The 18253-nt window shown below is 53.8% G+C and overlaps 1 protein-coding gene across 1 annotated transcript; it reads right to left on the bottom strand.

Moving 5' to 3' along the window:
* Positions 1–1337: 1337 nt before the first annotated feature.
* On the bottom strand, positions 1338–18135 carry ALKBH5 (alkB homolog 5, RNA demethylase). Its single transcript, XM_040079086.2, has 4 exons — positions 17351–18135; positions 11416–11496; positions 7049–7204; positions 1338–5458 (listed from the first exon to the last, which is right to left on the bottom strand). Exons 1-4 carry the CDS (start codon positions 18064–18066, stop codon positions 5275–5277), a joined length of 1137 nt encoding a protein of 378 aa, XP_039935020.1. The 5' UTR covers positions 18067–18135; the 3' UTR covers positions 1338–5274.
* Positions 18136–18253: the final 118 nt, after the last annotated feature.

Here is an 18253-nt window from a genome sequence, read left to right as displayed (position 1 = left end):
CGAGCCCGGGCAGGCACCGCCGCGGCGGGGGCGGGGCGGAACCCTGACGGACAGCTCCGCCCGCCAATCAGCGCGCGGCAACGCGCGCCGCGCGCCGCGGCCCCGCCCACCCGCGCTGCGCCTGCGCCGCCGCCGCCGCGGTCGCCGATGGGACGTGTAGTCGTGCAACTCAACGCCCTCTGCGCTGGATTTATTTGTGTTAATTTTTAAACCCTCTTCTTTCGGTGTTTTTCCTCCCCGTGGGCATGGTGAGGGACAGCGAGGACACCCCAAGCCTGGTCGTCGTGGCCTCAAAGCCCCCCAAAACATGGGGTGTCGTGGATTTAGGGTCTCATCGTGTGCCCCACAGCCATGGGGTGCATCAACATGGCGGCGCCCCGGCTGCTAGGCCGGGAGCATCCTGCCGGCTCCCAGAATTAGCATTCGAGCCTCATTCCCGGCTGGCGACTCATTATTCCCGCCAGGGCACCGGGAATGTTGTTCCCCACTCCCCCCCACGGCATCATGGCAAGGTGGGACAGGGAGCAACCTGCCCTGCACCCAGTTTTGGGGTGAGTCACCCCGGGCAGGGCATGGCTTCCCCTCCCTGCTGACTAACCCCGGCCCCGGGGAGATGCGGCACTGGGGTGACGCAGGGTTTTGGGGCGGAAAACAGCCCGGGGGCGAGCGGGGAGCGATGCCCCGGTGATGAGCTGTGGGCTCATGGATGGATGGAGGGGCCTGAGCCGCAGGCACAGCCCCGGGGACTGAGGGTGGAGAGGCTGGAGCCAGGTGTGGGTCTGCTCTGAGGAGGGAGAAAAGGAGGAAGGAGGAGAACAAAGGGGAGAAAGAAAGGGGTAGCAAAAAGGGGAGAAGAGAGAGAGAGAGAGAGAGAGAGAGACGAGAGGCAGAGAGAGATGTGAAGAAGAGAGGAAAGGAAGAGAGGGAGGAGAGGAAGAGGAGAAACAGGAGGAAGAGGAGAGTAGATGGAGAGAAAAGGGAGGAGAGAAGCAAAGAAAGAAAGAAGAGAGGAGGAAGAAGCGAGGCCACACACGAGACCAGCAGACTCCATCCATCCCCTCTCTGGCACCTCACAGCCACCCCACCATCTCTCTAGAGGGTGAGAGGCCAAAGCACAGGGTGCTGGCAGGAGGAGGAGCAGGAGGAAGGCAGGGATCCCTGTCCCTGCTTTCTAGGACATCACAGGAAGCACAGCCACCACATTTGGCCACCCTGTCCCCAGGGAGCCGGTGACTCCCTTTATTTAGAACCAGTTCCCTGCTCCCAACCACCTCGTTCCTGCCAGGGGGAATCGAGGCACGTCTTGGCCCCCAGTATTACCACACAGTCAGGCCGAGTGATGCTTTCTGCTTTTATTCAATTAATGCAGCAATCTATACAAGAAAAAAAAAAAAAAAAAATGAAACCATGAAATTCCAAACCCTGACAGTGAAGAACCAAATTCTTCCTAAGAATCAACTGGAATTAAAAGATTCCCCCACGTCAGACTGTACATAAAATAATCTCTGCCCCATTTACAGCGTTTCACACAGTACTTCTCGTATCTCAAACTTCAGAACTGTACAACTTTGTTACAAACCATGCTTTTTCCTAGGAAAAGCTTACAGAAAAAAATATTGCCACTTTCTTTTTATTTTTTTTTTTAATTTTTATTTTTATTGGTAACAAAAAAATTAGACTCTTTTAAAAGAACAAAAATTAAAGTCGGCCAGAACTTCTAAGTGTAGGCAGGGGAAGGAGCAGAGGCATTTCTCAGCCGAATGTTTCTCCTCCCAACAGGGAAAGGGAACAATTTTGGCAGGTAAAAGACTCTTTGCTGCTGGTGGGGGTCTAGACCCCAGCTCCCCCAAGCCCTCCTCAAAGCCTGGCAGCTTTTTTAATCCATGGGCTTGGATAATTCCACCACTGGCCCTTCTGGAGATACGGCAACAGTAACAAACCCCAATTCCTCCTGTTCTTTGCAAAAAAAAAAAAAGCAGGGATGAACCCCACCAAAGCAGGGATGAACCCCACCTTCCTCCCCCTTCCTTAGGAAAGACAGTTCTCCTGGTCTGGGCTGTGGGTCTGGGCACGTGGATTGTCACACTGGATGTAGCTCCCGGTTTGGGGCTGAGCACGGACACGCTGTGGGTGGATGGAGAGGTCGGACCAACACACACAGAGCCAGGTCAGACACACCACAAAGCCAACGGGGTCGGGGCTGTGCATGAGCCCAGCCTGGAGGGAAGATGGGAGAAGTTTTGCCTCCAAACTGGAGCTCGCCCCACTCCCTGCTCAGCACCAGCCCCGCGCCACCAGCCTGACCTGATGCCTGTGTGCAGCCCAGCAGAGAAAACCAGGAATTCCGAGCCACAGTTTCAACCAGACAGGTTACAGGAAGGATCCAGACCTCTGGATCCGTGTGAAAAATGTCTTCTAGTTTCGAATCCAGGTTTCACTCCCATGTTGTTCAGTGCAAAAGAGTTAAAAAACCACGTTATCTACACATATACATCCGTGTCTATAGAAAATGTCTGTACAAGTGGGAAGATGGCCCTGCGTGCACGCTGGGGACTCCTCTCCTGAGGGATGCTGCGGGTTCTGCCCGCTTGCATCCTGCTCCCTTCTCTCGCCAAGGTGTCAAGCCCCAACCAGTCGGGTTAAAAACCAAGAGCAGATCGTGGCTGGAGAGGAGCTCCTCGTGTCCCCTCAGCCACAGCTGCCTGCTCTGACCCCTCTGCATGGATGGGAAGAGGGAAGGAGGGAAAAGCTCCCGAGCAGGACATGCAGGAATATCGAAACAAGCTGGGAAAGGAAACCTGCACACACACAGACTGCACAAGGACCGGGATGAGGTGAGGGCTGGGACCAGGCTAGAGGTAAGACCTCAGCATGTCCAGAGACAGAGCCAGCTCCTCATCCCATGGAAGTCCTGCTCTGGGAAGCAGCTGTGGAAAGGCCGGCTGCTCCAGCTTCATTTTGAGTTGACACCAGGGTAGAGTATCCATACTGGAGAGGTAGGGATAGAATTGGGAGCCAGGAGGGGAGAGGGGAGAGCCAAAACCTCTGGGAGTGACCTCTGTCACCGTCTGCACCCACAGCAGAGCCCGGCACCGCAATGGGCACAGGGCATGGCCAGGATGGATCCAGAAAGACAAAGCCATCAGGAGGAGAAAGGATCTCTGCTCCCTGCGTGCGTTTTTGCCATCAGGGGAATGCCAAGCTTTCCAAAACAAGGGCTTTGTAGCCAAGAGCTGGCCTGGATTCGCAGCAGAGAGCTGGGAGGGCGAGGAACATTGCTTCAAATGCTTCGTGTGGTCTGATAACGGCATTTTCAAGGTTTCACAAGCAGCAGAAGCACAAACCTTTGGATCGCTGGACTGACAAGCCACGTTCCTTCAGAGGCTGTGCCTCAGCACGGAGCCAGTGGGGGCTCTCACCAGGGAAACCACTGGATAATCAGAGACAGGCACTGGGGACCTCACCAACACCCCCAGAGACCAGCACTGTGCTGAAGGAGATGGCAGCATCCTCCGGGCTCACGTGACAAGATCCAGCCTGAGCAGAACCCCAACACCGGGTGAAAATCAGACAGTGGCACCCAGATGTCAGCAAATGTCCTCCATCAGCACTGCAGGGAACAACACCTGCGTGGTTGTTTTAGACCAGGAGCCCCTTGAGACAGCAGCAAACGGGTTTCAAAATATATTACATCTTTTTATTGCCAAGCGTGCAGACCATGAAGTGTGTGGGGGACACGACACTAAGAAAAACTACAATTGGAGGGGAGGGCAAAGCAGTAAAAATTTAAAAATAAGACTACTCCTTACAACGGCCAACACTTGGGTTCAAAGAATCAACTGGAGGAAGATTTCCTTAAAAGTACAGCTCTAAATATGGCATTGGGCCCCAAACTTTGCAAACACCAAGGCTTTGGTCTGGGCTAACGCAAACCAGGTGGGAGAAGAGGATGATGATGGCAGATGCTCTAACACAACTCCACAGGGCTGAACTTCTGATTCTTCTCAGCATTTCCTGTAGCAACCAGAAAACTCCCTAGCCCAGGAACAAAGGGCAGGAACAAGCCAGGAGCAAGCAGGCAACTTCAGCGCTGGATGCACTGAACTGGGGCCAAACTCGACCCCTGCAGTGTCCCTGCTCCCAGAGCCAGCCTCGGAGGGGACAGAGCTGCTCAGCTCCCCCAAGGCCACAGCAGCTCCTGCTCCTGCTCTGTGAGAGTGCAGCCAGTCCCTTGGGATGGGACACTGTGCTGGGAATGCTGCACCAGCTCAGCTCTCTCCACCTGGAAGAGGCAGAGAAGGGCTCTTCTCAGGAGTCCCAAGGCACAAGCCCTCACAAGCACAGCGTCTCCTACTCCTCTCTGCTATCCCCAGCTCTGGGAAGCAGCACGTGCTCAGTGTGATCCCTCCACTTGGCAGCCCTGAGATTCCAATATGGATCTCAGGACAACGCTGGGCCACGTTTCCTTCCTCCTCAACCACAGCACGCCCCGTGTCAGACCAGCACTGAGAAACCAGAGCTCTAGTACATTCTTCTCGGAGAGGGCAGCGCAGGGACACGGCGCTGCGAGCCCACGCCGGCTTGGGAAAAGGGTCTGGAAAGGAAACCTACGGCATTTAAAACACTAAAGTGCAACAAAAATGTCCTAAACCCTTTGAAATCGATCGCAGCAAGAGGGGTCTGCAAAGCTTCAAACTTCCAGTTACTGCAGGGCACCCTTAAAACAGACCTGAAAACCACCATGTAAGGAAAGACCAAGGAGCCCTTTGGTGAAACAAGGAATACAAGCCCACCATGGAAATTTCAGCTCCTGGGGTCAAACATCATATTTAGAACATTTGGAAAAGAAAAGGGTTAAAGAAAAAAAAAAAAAAAAAAAAGAAAAAAAAAAAGAAAAAAAAAAAGAAGAAAGAAAAACCAACCGAAAACCAAAACAAAAATACAATTCTTGAATCTCGCGCAATGAAACAGTTAAACTTTTTGGTGTTTTCAAAAGAAATCCCAACAGACAACCTGGCATAACTTTATCTGCTTCCTAAGGGAGAGATGCCCGCTTGACCCGTGACTCAGGACACCACGTGCACTGGACACGTTCCATCCTCACGTATGTTTCAGCATTCCTCCATTCATAAAACCAAATCCTTCCTGTTTACTCTTCAGCCTGAAAGGAAAAACCAAAACTGAAGCTAGATGGAAGATAGCCAGAGGGAGGAGAAAGTTTCCACAGACTGGAGGCCAATCTCATCAGCTCCACGAGCCCGGGAAGTGCAATCCTCAGTGTCGCCTCATTTTAACTTTCCTGGCGGGGCTGCCGTCCTCCTCTTCCTCGTCACAGTCCTCTGTGTACTCGTAGCTCCTTCGCCAATAGTTCTCGGAGCTGAAGTGGCTCCGTCTCCTATGTTTTGGTAAGAGGACCGAGCGCCTGTTCTCCTCCTTATCCATCTCTAGAATCCGTGGCCTGTGGAGAGGGAGGAAACAGAAGTGAGAGCGCAGCAGGACGGGATCCAGGCCCTCCTCCCGGACGCTGCCTGTGGGTTACTTGCCGGGATAGCTCTGCCCGTTTTCCCACTGCTTTACCAGCACCGGGTACTTGGCAGAGCAGGAACAACGTCACCAAGCTGCACCTCCCAAGGGGAGCTGAGAACTTTGCTGTGATGGGACAGTTCTTCCCCTTCCCGAGGCAAGCTCTGGCCTTTACCTCCACCAGAACACTTCCAGTCACCTCTTTTTTTGACCTGCAGCTCGTGGCCCCAAGAAGAATCCCTTGGGCAGAGGGGTCTGTCTCTACTGCAGCAGAATTTAGAGCACAGAGCTGAGCTCCTTATGGTGCAGGATCACAGCGCAGCTCCAAAATCCTTTGTCCTCTCAAATATTAGCACAGTGCCATTGTTATTGCTAGCAGGATCACTTTCTAGCAGGACTGGGTTGGTGGGCTGCACGCACCACTTTATCCAAACGGCTCCTGAGAGATCCCACTATGATAGCCATGAAAACTACCTGTTATGCTCGAGTCTCTGAGGCCACAGAAAGAGAAAAACATGTTTTTCACACCCATCTGCTGCAGGAGGCTATGCAAGCCATCCCCCACAGCCCGATAAGGTCACACCAGGCTGACAAACAGCTCTGACGGATGCGCACATTTGTCCTGCATGATCGCTCCTCTAATCGGACACCGGCCCTCTGCCTGCTCCCAGGGAAGCTGCATCTGCAGCCCGGCTTCAGATCTTCCTCCACCTTCCCGGCCTGCGTCCAGGTGAATGAACACTGCTCACAAACAATCCCTCCCCAGCCTCCTCCCTCCAGGACAGGTTCAAACAGGGCTGGGACCGCACGGCAGCCAAGCCCTGCCACCAAGTCAACTTTTGGGTTGTACCCATTGTGCAGGGAATGCCATCAGGATCCTCAGGGAGCTCTGGAATTGGAATATGCAGGACCCCTGGCAGACTGGCTATCGCTCACAGCCATCAGTGTGCTCACACCAAGGTGTTTAGGGGATGCCTTGCTTGTCTGAAACCTCAGCAAGGAGCTTCCCTGAAGGTCAGGCTTAAGCATCCACACAGTCTGGTTTCTCACACAAAAATACACACAGACAGCTCTGGAATCAAAACAGGCCTGAGAAGCTTTGCAAAAAGTCCTTAACCTTTTCCAGATAGCAAACACTCACGTTCCCTCCCTGGACTGCTTTCATAATATAGTTTAATGCAGCTGCACAGGTTGCTTGGCAATAGAGGTCAGAAATGATTAGCTGCAGGGAAACTATTGTTCTGAATGACTGCATTATCAAAAGCCAGCCAAATCTATTGCTTCTTCATTATGCCACTCACAGGATAAACAATGTAAGCTGCTTACAGCCAGAGCTCAGCCTCCACAAGTCTGGGAGGAACATATAAAGTGCTCATTCTGATAAAACAGATCTGGGCATTGCAGAAAGCACCTGGCAGGTGCAAATCGGAATGGTTTTAAATATGTTCTGAGGGCCAGGAACCTCAGCTATGCACTGATTCAGAAACACCATCCCAAACACTGCTCTGAGGAGAGATGATCCTACCTGTGGGCAGCATCAGGATCCGCTTTGCGATGGGACCGCTTTGGTTTCAGGATCTGGTCCCGGTTGCCTCCCGGCAGGCGGTCAGAGTTATAACCTGGTGGCAACACAGAGCTACTCAGGGATTTTGTTTCCAATCGAGGTGCATCTAGTCTTGTTCTGAAAATATTTAAAAGAGAAGAGAATTTGCAAGGAGTTTCTACAGAATCACTGGCGTCGCAGCAGAACCCTCCACCCCAACCACACGGCTTGGCAGGAGGGGCAGGAATACCACACTCCACAGCACAACAAGCTGCAGTTTTGTGGTGCTAGAAGCTTCACAGAATCACAGAATGGTTTGAGTTGGAAGGGATCTCGAAGATCATCGCATTTCCAACCCCCACCTTCCACAAGACCAGACTGCTCCAAGCCCTGTCCACCCCGGCCTTGGACACTTTCAAGGATGGGGCAGCCACAACTTCTCTGGGCAACCTGTGCTAGGGCCTCAGCAAGCTCACAGGAAAGGATTTCTTTCCTTATATCTAATTTAAACATACCCTCTGTCAGTTTGAAGCCATTCCCCTTTATCTTGCCTTGGCTTAGGGACACACAGTCACGAGGTGAATGCAAAAGGTGCCAGGCTCACTGCAACCCCAGCTCTGGGATAAGGAGCAGCTGTGAAATCCCATGAAATCACTTGGCAATAACTCACAGCTCCAGTTAAGCTACCTGGGTGGGAGATGCCCTGCAAAAGTATCATCACCTGCAAGAGCAATAACTGCTTCCACCTGGAAACTCCCTCCTGCCCACGGATCTCCCGGGGTCAGGCGTTCCTCAGCTTGACTAAGAGGTGCAAAGAGTTGAAGTACGAGTCAGGAGAAGGTGTAGCAAACAGAAGCTGCACCACACATCCCTGCCAGCAGCTCTGCACATGTTCCAGCTATGCTGGAGAGCAAGCACAGCTCACCCCAAAGGAGAACTGTCACAGGACTGCAGTCGTGCACAGGTGGAGGAGGCAGCAAAAATGAAGGGGGAGAACAACTACTTGCTCTCTAGTGCTGAACTTTAGCTCCTGAGGGAGGTTTCCACAGGAGAATCCCAATCTAAACTTCCATTAGGAAGCACATATCCAGTTGCCAAGCTTCTCTCTGCCATCAGGGAGAGCCTCTTCAGCTAATCAGGGTGATGCCAGTCTGGCACAGGCAGAGCTGGGCATGGCAGCCTGAGTTTGCCCAGAGCACGCCAGAAACAAGGAACACTTCCACAGGCAGCTGCCAGGCTGGAGCCTCTGCTAGTCCACGCTGTCACCCTGAGTTGTTCTCAGCTCCAAGGCTGGACCCAGTCCAGCCTGTACATCAAAGGCCTTGCAGATCCTGCCCGTGACAAGCGAGGTGGTTTAAATACCTCTCAAATACAACAGCAAGTGCACGGCTGCCATTCAAACTAACCAACCCCCAACACACTGCGAGGGCAAGGGAACAGCAGCCACGCTCCCTCTGGCCAGGTACAAGGAGAGGTGACACTAAAATGGAGAATAATGTACCAACCTAACTTAAACAGAGAAACTCTATTTATGAGAGTGAAAGCAGAATGGCAGCAAAAACCTCTAAAATTACTTTCAAGACCCGGTTCAATAGGTCACATTTCTATATCCACCTCCCACGTTACCTCTCCCAGCATCTCATAAACTGAGAGCACCATTACTCCTGAGGCTCAAAGCACTCCCAAACCCCGCTGGCTCCCAGCAGCCCTGTGATCCAACACACAGGAAACACCGAGTACTGAAGTGTTTATGACCCGCTTGGTAACGACACCGCTCTGGAGAATCCTGCAAAACCCCACTGCTCCTCCAGCTCCTGCTGCTGGCAGCGAAAACACGCTCAGAGCAGAGGCAAGAGCAGAGCCAGGCTCAAACCTCTGGGACCCAGCGGGCTCTGGCAGAATTCAGAGCCAAATACCCCAGCTCCAGCTGGGATGATCCAACTGATCTGCTCGGGAAAGCTCAGGGCCGATCCTCGCCACGAAAAAGAGGAGTTTTTACGAGGCCGCCGGCTGCTCCCGAGCCTCTGGTGCTCACGGGCCACCGGCGGAAGTTGCTGCTTTCCCGGTTGCATAACAGCCTGTTCCAGGCAAAGTCTCGTGATGCCGGGCCCGGGGAATGGCGCTTGTGCGGCCATCCACGGCGCGGGGACGCGGCGCAGCCGAAGGGGACGCGCAGGGGACGCGGCCGCCCTCGCCGGGGATAAGCAGCAATGAATAAGCTCTGTTTGTTTGGCAGCAATCACAGCGCAGCCCCTGGCAAACGTTGCCACGGATTCGCCGCGGCTGCGGAGGTTACGCAGGAATAATTACCAGGGGGTTTATGCTTTGCTCAAGAGGAAAAATCCCGGGGTGGTTTTCGTCTGGCCTGTCTGTCGGGTCAGCCCCCTCAAAGACAATTCTGCTCTGACACGAAGCAAATCAGGCCCCAAAAATCAGGGTGGATGAGCAAACAAAGCCAGCAGAGCTACAAGCTCTGTTCCTTCAGCAGGAATGCACCAGGTCAGCTGGGCACAACCAACCAGGGGTACAACCTCACTGCTCCTCCCAGGACTTAAAGGGGGCTCATAAAAAACACAAGAGAGCAACTTTTTCCACGGGGAGATGGTCATAAGACAAGAGGGAACAGTTTTAAATGAAAAGAGGGAAGATTTAGATTAGCTATTTATTAGAAATCCTTTACTCAGGGAGCAGTGAAGCACTGGCACAGGTTGCCCAGAGAAGCACAGGCTAGATGGGGCTCTGAGCAACCTGCGCTAGTGGAAGGTGTCCTTGCCCATGGCAGGGGTGAGAACAAGGTGAGGTTTAAGATCCCTTCTTGCCCAGATGCATTTTGAGGGCAGCCAGGCTTGACTGAAACAATCCAACACCCTTGGCTTACCAAGGCTGGAGAAAGCAAGAGGCAGAGCCAGTTTAAACAGGCACATTCAATATCTGCACCAGTTTGGGCAGCTTTAGCTTACTTATCTGAGTCTGTCTTTTCCAGGGAACTGCTCCACAACCTAGGACAGGCAGCTTCTTTTTTCCCCAAAGTCCAAGAAAAGCAGCAACAAAACTTGGAGATGCCTCCTTGTGCTGCTTTTCCCTGGCTGCTCCAACGCCATGAGCACAACAGCTGTAAGTTCCTGTCACAGCCTCAAACCTCACGTGGCCATGCCCAGCTGTGGGGTGGTTTGGCTACAGCCTGCCTTTCATCCCACTCTATCTCCTGCCACATCTCATCCTGCCTCCCTGGGTCTGGGCTGATTTTGCCTGGCTAATGCCTCAGGGCTGCTGTTTTTGCTGCCTTCATTCCATGGGTTTCTCCAACCAGATGTCCAACTCCACTCCACTGGCTTTGTGCCACATCCTCATAATGTTGCCAGACTTGTTTTGAAACCGACTAAGCCATCCAAAAACTCATCCAGTCTGAATCCAGACCGCTTGCCCGCGAGCCTTATGCCAGCCTGGGCCACAACCACAGCCCTGCCACCAATGCCCACGGTTTTGGCGGGGTTTACAGGACTCAAAGTTGCCTGTTTTCATTTACAAAGATCCTTCTTGACAGCAGAATTACTGCTAAGACCTTCCAAGGCACAGTCAGCAGGGGTCAATGTGCGGCAGTCACATTTTTCAGTCTCCTAGTAGAAGGAACTGAGGAGAGGGGACATTTCTAGGCAGAAAAGAAGGTTTTACCGAGGGACTTAGGGGTGGGGTTAGTTTACTTTGTCTCCATTCTCTTAAGAGCTTTAGGAACAAGCACTGATTGATGAAATGCCATCAAGAGTGCTCTTCTAGAACAGGAAGCCCCTTTCTCAAACAGTTTATGGAGCTTGGCTACCAAACAGACTCGAAGGACAAGCTCTGTAATGAGCATTGAACTCTCTACGTGTCTCCCTCCAAAGCCAGTGTCTTCCTCTCCCCACAGCAAACAAAAGCCATCACACCAAGAAAACTTCCTCTGCTACATAGGACATTCTTCATCACAAGCACCAGCCTCAAAAAACCGTCCAGGTAACTCACACATGTGGATATCACACAACCAGACGCCTGAACACACAGCCCAAAACAAGAGAGTTTGATATCCTAAGTGTTGGGAGCTGGGCAGCCAAGGGAAGCCAGTCTGGGCACCAGCAGGGTTTGCAACCCCACACTGCAATGAAGTGCTGCTGCACAGAGCCAAGAAGAGATTAACCCTGCAGGAACAGGTTCCAGCCACTTCCACTTCCAACCCCGAGCGAGCGTCAGAGTGACACCTAATCAAGGTGCGAGATCAAGCCAGCAAATTAACAAGCCAGGCAGTTTTCAAGTGTTTAAGCATCATGACACCACATCCCCGTTTATCTCGCTGTCTGGAGGGCTTCAACACTTACTTTCGGAGGATGATGACAGCTCTCCTCTCCTTGATGTCCTGTGGTCGAATGCAGTGTGTGATTTCGTCGGCCGCATACCCACTGACAACAGAAACAAAAAGCCACCGTCAGGGAGATGCCAGGCAGAAGCAGAAAGTGGTTTCCAGCCTCAACAGCTCAGTTTGGTCAGTATTTCCTAACTTCCACCAGGAATTCCTCCTGCAAACACCACCACCCCAGAGGAGCTAGACTTACAGGAAGGAAAAAAATATCGGGAAAGAATGAGGACGGTCAGGGGGTTTTGGAGGGTTTCATGACTCAATTTTTCAGCATACCCCAGAGGAAACTGCCACCTGCTCCAGCACTGTGAAATAAAACACGTAGCAATGCAGAACTGTAGATTCAGACAATTAATTTACGAAGAAATTAGAAAGCAACAGGGGAAAAAATGAGCACGTTCCTCCAAAGCATCATTGAAAACATGAGAAATGCCTGCCTATGAGAAAAGCCATCTCTCACAGCTCAGATGTGCAGCACACCCAGATTTAAACACGTAACAGACCAAGGAGGTTTTTTAGTCACAGAGGGGTGCAGCTGTGGTAACAGCTGAGCCTCTCAGCCCCTTTCCCTAGGCACAGACATCTCATCACCCTTCCCATCATACGGTACATCCTCAGCCACCATAGGATCATCACCAGCCCTAACCCAATACACATGGGGTAACCTAAATTCAGACCTGCAAACCAAGCTGCACTCCTCTAAAACCTCCCTGTAACAGGGTGGAACAGCTCCCTGGGCTGAGGAAAAGCCCAGGCCCAAGCAGTAGCTGTTGTCAGCAGGAGTGTTTCACTGTGTGACCTGACTCCAGACACTCCACGTTTTCAGCAGGCTGGAGAAAAAGCACGGCCAAGGACAGCCCCAGCTTCCCACAACACGCTGGAACATTTCCTCATGGCTGCTTCTGTTTTCAGCTGGACTCCTGTGCCCAGCACAGCACAGGTGAAATCACGGTGGGTCCGTGCAGAGCGGCCACCACACCTGCTCTGACACACAAACCGTGCTGGGAGCACATCCCATCACTCCAAGGGTGTGAGCCAGCACGTCCCAGCGGTGGGGCCTGCCCTCTACCTGCAGTTTGGAGTGTGTCAGCTCACTGAGAACCTCCTGGAGTCCAGTACAGGGGAAAAAAAGAGAGGCTAAACATCCTCAGAGCTTCCTGAAACACCCAACAAGGGCAGGAACACCTTGGAAAGCACTTGGGTGAAGGCTGCTCAAGCCTGCACACCCAGCCTGAAGCAGAAATCACCAGGCCCAGCATCCCCACAAGGTTTTTCCGTGCCACTGCTGGCACAGCAGGGTCAGGGGCTGGCAGTTTATTCAGGACAACCCAAGCAGAGAACAGAGATCGCACACGCAAGTCTTCTCCAGGGACAGCACCAGGTTTCCTTGATCTGGTTAGATAACCCACCCACTCACCCAGAAACACCTCCTCACACACAGATTTACTGCTAAAGGAGAGCTAAAAATCCAAGCCCTGACCAGTTAAAGCAGGGGTGGTGTCCATCCTCACCGTGCTCCAGGCACTGCAGAACGCGACAGCGCTACGCCAAGGGGCTTCTGATGATGCTCTATTATGTTCCTGGAATCTCTGCGTCAAGCTCCAGTGAATTCATGAATATCACCCACGTTAACATTCAACTCAGCATCCCGAGCACCAGGGAAAGGTCTGCTTCCAGACCCACACTGTCCATCACGAGGTATCAGCCTGGACACTCCTTTCCCAGGCAAAAACGTTCTTTCCAGATCACTTCCAGAGTGGCACCAGGAAGTTTGTGGTCCCAGATACCCAGAGACAGCATCACACAGCCCCACCACTCCGGTGTGAGGCCCTAAGGGGGACACACCACTCTGCCCCAGTGCCAAACCGGTGTGGGAAAACATTATACATATCATATATAATGATGGTGTGCCCTGCACAGGCAGAGAAATGAAAGAAAAGCATTATTTGGTTGTGTCATGCTTGTGCTGCCTTGTGCCAGCATGAACTCCTCACCCACTGCCCAGCCTTGCACGCCCTGAGGATGGGTGAAGGGGCACACCCTGAAGAAAAACACCCATAATGCTATCAAGGGTCTACCCACAGATTTCTTGCCCAGAGAAGGAATCTGAAGTAACCTGGAAAGGAAAATCATACCACAAGAACACTCGAGTGTGACATCTCTATCCCAGAGTGTTTTCCAGAAGAACACGGGGAATTGCTGATGTTTTCCATACACTACCCCAAAACCAAACCCCCAACCCCAACCTAACCTGCCAAACCTTACACCCCCAACGCTTCCCTGACTCTCTTTTTCCATGCAGAAGAGCCTCTGCCGAGCCAGAATTGATTCACACAAGATAAAAGTGGATATTTTTGTGCAAATGTCACCAGAAAGGAAGCCTTGAAGTTCTACAGACTCTAACAAGAAAAGCTCGAACAAATCTCTGCCTCATCACCACCGGCACACGTGGAACTTCCTCTGCACCAACAGCCTGTTCTGAGGGATCAGGCTATTTTGGAGCAGACAGCTGCAGAGATTCCTCCAGCTGGGAAGGAAGGAGGTTCATCCTCCAGCCACTCCGACCTGCTCTGATTATGCTTCCACCAGGCACGCCTCGAGACAACAGCAGGGACACGCATCACAGCGCTCCCCTGCCACGACAAACAGCCAGGAGACGACCTGGAGCACTCTCCAGCTGCAGGAGGGAAGCTTGTACGGCACAGGCTCCCAGAACTCGGGAAATGTTACCTGTGCCTTTCGTTCCTGCAGCTGCACTCTTTCCAACGCTCACACAACATACCTGGCAGTTTCAGCGCTGGGATTTGCTTCCTACGACGGCAGCTGCAGGGCAGGGATCCACCTGGAACCCCCCATCCCAGCTGGCTCCACACATCCCCTGCTCCCTCCCTTTTTCCCAGCCCAAGCATTCTCAAGGCACACGTTCCCCCAATGAAAAGGCAAATTCCTCCATTCCATCCACTGCTTCTATCGATTCGCGCTCACCAAATTATTGTTAAAACAAGAAAAAAGCCACCAGCGTGGTGAGGTCAGCAGCCCCTCCCCAGGGAGCTGATGGGTGACAGGACTGGGATCCAGCAGCACACACTGAGCTGCTGCCTCCTCCTGGCCTGGCTGCCACTGGGACAAACCTGCAGGAGCACCTGCCTCCCAGGGCTGCGGGAAACGAGGGGACTGGAGGAGGCCATCTTCTAGATCCCATAACCTACAAGAGCAAATCTTCTCCGCAGATGTGAAAGAGCCTTGCTGGAGGTGGGAGGGGCTCTTCAGCAGGTCATGGGTGGTTCAGCCTTTGCCTTCTGGCAGAGGGGCACAGCCCAGCCACGTGAGTCTTGTTCCACCTCACCTGTCATTTGAGGTCTGAACACTTTCCAAGGACTCTGAGGCAGGTTCAGTGCTGGCAAACACCACATCCTGCTTCGGGGCAGGCAAACAAAGTCAAGGGAGGGAAACGGGGAAAGCCCCTGTGCAAAATCCCTACTGGGTCGGCAGCTGTGAAATCAGGAGCAGGGACAGGGACAATCTGGGGCCAGCCTCAGAGAGCTGTGGGGTCAAAGAGAGGGATCCAACAGCTTCCTTCAGATCCTCGTGACTTCCACAGCCCCCAAACACACGCGGCTTTCCCGGAAAGGCTGCACGCCAGGAGCAGCCACTGACCCAGCAGGATTTGAATCCCAGACATTACAGGCATGCCACCTCTATCTGTGCCCATTCCCCATCTCCAGGGCAACTGCTTCCAGCAGCTGTTTACCCAGAGGAGAAAACGCCAAGTTTGGGGAGTTGACTTAGTCATGACCAAGGGCTGGATTTGGTGACACACCCCTGAGCACGGCCTGCACCTCTCCTGCTCTTCCTGATTGCTGGGGTTAGACAGGAGACAAAGGAGATCTGCTGTGAGGCAAGGAATTGATTCCAGCCAGGATCCTATCAACACAGAACTTTGGCAGAATCTCTCTTAAGTGAGTGTAAAGTACATGCTAACTGCTGTACCAAATTTGAAATAATCCCTGCTTTAAAGTCTTATTACTTGCTGGAAGGCAGAACATCTGACTGTGATCAAGCTGCAGCGGGTGGGTAGGAAAGCAGCCCTTGGATTTGGAGGGAAAAGCTATCTAAGATATCTTCATTTGGTTTGTAGGATTCAGCCACATTAACAAATTGATTACAGCACCTGAGTGACACTGGCCAACAACCCAAACACCCCTGACAGACACCTGACTCCAATTCCATGAGCCCTGAGATAGCAGCCTCTTCCCAGCAGTTCTGAAGGAAGAGCGAGGGTCTGGAATAAGAAAACATCATTCTTTGGTCCTGGAGCAGAGAAAGCATCTCTCCTTCCTCCCACCATCCTCCACTGCACATCCTCCTCCAGAGTTTCTCAAGAGGCTTTGACTGCAAGACTTGAGGCTGACCCTGCACCAGCAGCTCTACCAGAATGCTTCCAAGCACGACAAAACTTTCACCGTCCTTAAAAAAGGTGGCCTCTGGCTCTAAAAGGAAGGACAACTATTTATCCAGACCTGACGAGGAAAGACAGCAGAGGGGTTTGCATCACCGGCAGGAAAATTAGGGTAGAAAGTTTCCCTCCTGGTATCTCAGAGAAGTCAGGGAACAGAGCAGCTGCCTCACACCCGGCAGACTCCATCCCCAGGGATGGAGTTTGTTCTGCAGTAAAAAGATACAGGGCAGGATGGGCCCCCTTGGGTCCCATTTCACAAAATCACCCTGACCTCTGCCCCCTGAGCCCTGTCAAACCACCAGAGAATGAGAAAATATCCTCAGTGCCGTTCCCAACTCCCTGTGCAGCCTCCCTCTCCCCTGGCTAATCCACACAAGTTACCTAACGCCGGGGTACGGCGAGGATTAGTTAATGTTTGTGCAGCTTTTCCTAGATAAAAGCTACGCGAGATCTCAGCATTTATTATTGATGCACCAGTCAAGGAGGCCGTGTGTTTGCGGGGGGAAAAAAATTCCTTCCCGAACCCTGCGGCGATCAATTTACAAGCCAAAGCGAGGGATTGTGTTACGGCCTGGGAGCCCAGAAAACCGGCCTGGACCTTCACCAGTCCAAAAAAACCACTTCCCAAACGAGGATAGAGCTGGTAGCGCTGCTGGCAGAGTCCCGGTGCTCCCTGCTCCTGGCAGGGAGCACTCTGACCTTCAGGGACACACGGGACTGGCAGTCCTGGGACGCCAGCAGGATCCCTAGGCTCCAGCCCTTCCTGTCCCCTCACCTGTCTGCTCCCTCACCCAGCCCGTACCGGGAGGCAGCGGCATTCGGAAGCAGACGTTTCCCGGGGGCCAGTCCCAGCTTTACTGCCGACCAACTGCGTGACCTTGGGCAGGTCATTCCACCTTCCGCGGCTCTTCCTCAACACACGCCAAGTCCTTTCCTGCGCCTGTGACCCGCTGCACTTCCGAGTGACGATCACGCGGGGCTCTGCGCTCCGGGCTCCCCATCCTCACCGGGCAGGGGAGGCTTCAGCATTCCCGGTTTGCAGATCGGGAAGACGAGGCCACGCACACCTCTTCTCCACGATTAAGGTCAGGTCAGAGAGGCACCGGCCGAGCTAAGAATAGACCCAGGAGCCCCGTTCCTACCAGCTGCTCCGCTCTGACCACTCTTGGGCAAAGGATCCATTTTGTGCCTCAAACGAGTTATTTTAACCGTTTACGGCGACTCAACGGCTTGCTCAGCATTCGCCTCGAGCCCCACGGAGAGGGCACCCACACAAACCCTCCATGGCAGGGACCACCCCCCAAAATCCCCGCTTCACCCCTTCCAGCACAGCGAACCCCTACAGGCGAGGGAGATGGAGCCCGAGGCGCCTCGTGATCCGTGTTACACAACCGGGCCCCGGCTCCTCAGCGGAGCCTCGGCAACGCGGGCGAGTTACCTGAGCACCGTGACGCTGCCCCTCTTCACGGGCAGGAAGAGAACGGGCTCCGAGACCCTGATGGGTTTGAACTGGAATTTACAGCCGAAGCAGAGCGCCGAGTCGCTGAAGAAGGACACGGAGACGATGGGCCTCTCAAAGATGTGGATGGGGTCCACGTGGGAGACAATGCAGCCTCCCGGCTGGTAGTCGTTGATGACGGCACTGTTCACAAAGCCCTCGGGGATCACCCGGTGCTCCACCAGCTTCCTGATCACCAGGTCGTGCACCCACTCGGGGATGGTGTCCACCTCCCCCCGCGGGTACAGGCGCTCCTGGCCGGGTCCCCGGCGCTGCAGCTGAGACCCGTAGGTGTAGCCTTCCCCGAAAAAATACTTGTTCCGCAGCGGCGCCCGATCCACCGTGTGCTCCTTGTAGAGCCCCTTCTCCGCCCGGGACACCACGTCCTCGATGCGCGCCTCGATCTTGGCGCACTCCTCGGCGCTGAAGAGGCGAAGCTGGCGGATGCCGCTCTTGACTTTCCGAGCTTCCTCCTCCTCCTTCTGCTCCTCGTAGTCGCTGGGCTCGGAGCCGGAGTCCTCCTGGTGCCGCCGCTTGCGGTCGTACGGAGGCTCGGGGGGCTCCCGCGGGAGGCCGCCGCCGCCTTTGTGGCCGTCCCGGTAGGGCATCATGGACTTGAGCTTCTCCCGCAGGTCCGTGTAGCCGCTGCCGGCCATGGCGCGTCCGCAGCCCCCGCCTCTATCGATCCCGGCGCTGCAGGCGGCGGCGGGCGGCGGCGGGGGACGCGCAGCTGCTGCTCATGGCACCCGCCGCCCTACCGGGAGAGAGAACCCCGCGGGACGGGGAGGTGAGGACGGCATCCCGGTACCACGGCCAGACCCTCTCCCGCCCCACTTCCACGGG

The sequence above is a fragment of the Hirundo rustica genome, chromosome 15 (assembly GCF_015227805.2).
Source record: "Hirundo rustica isolate bHirRus1 chromosome 15, bHirRus1.pri.v3, whole genome shotgun sequence".
Lineage (NCBI taxonomy): Eukaryota > Metazoa > Chordata > Aves > Passeriformes > Hirundinidae > Hirundo > Hirundo rustica.
The sequence above is the reverse complement of the archived record's forward strand: the minus strand, read 5'-3'. Positions and strand labels throughout refer to the sequence as shown.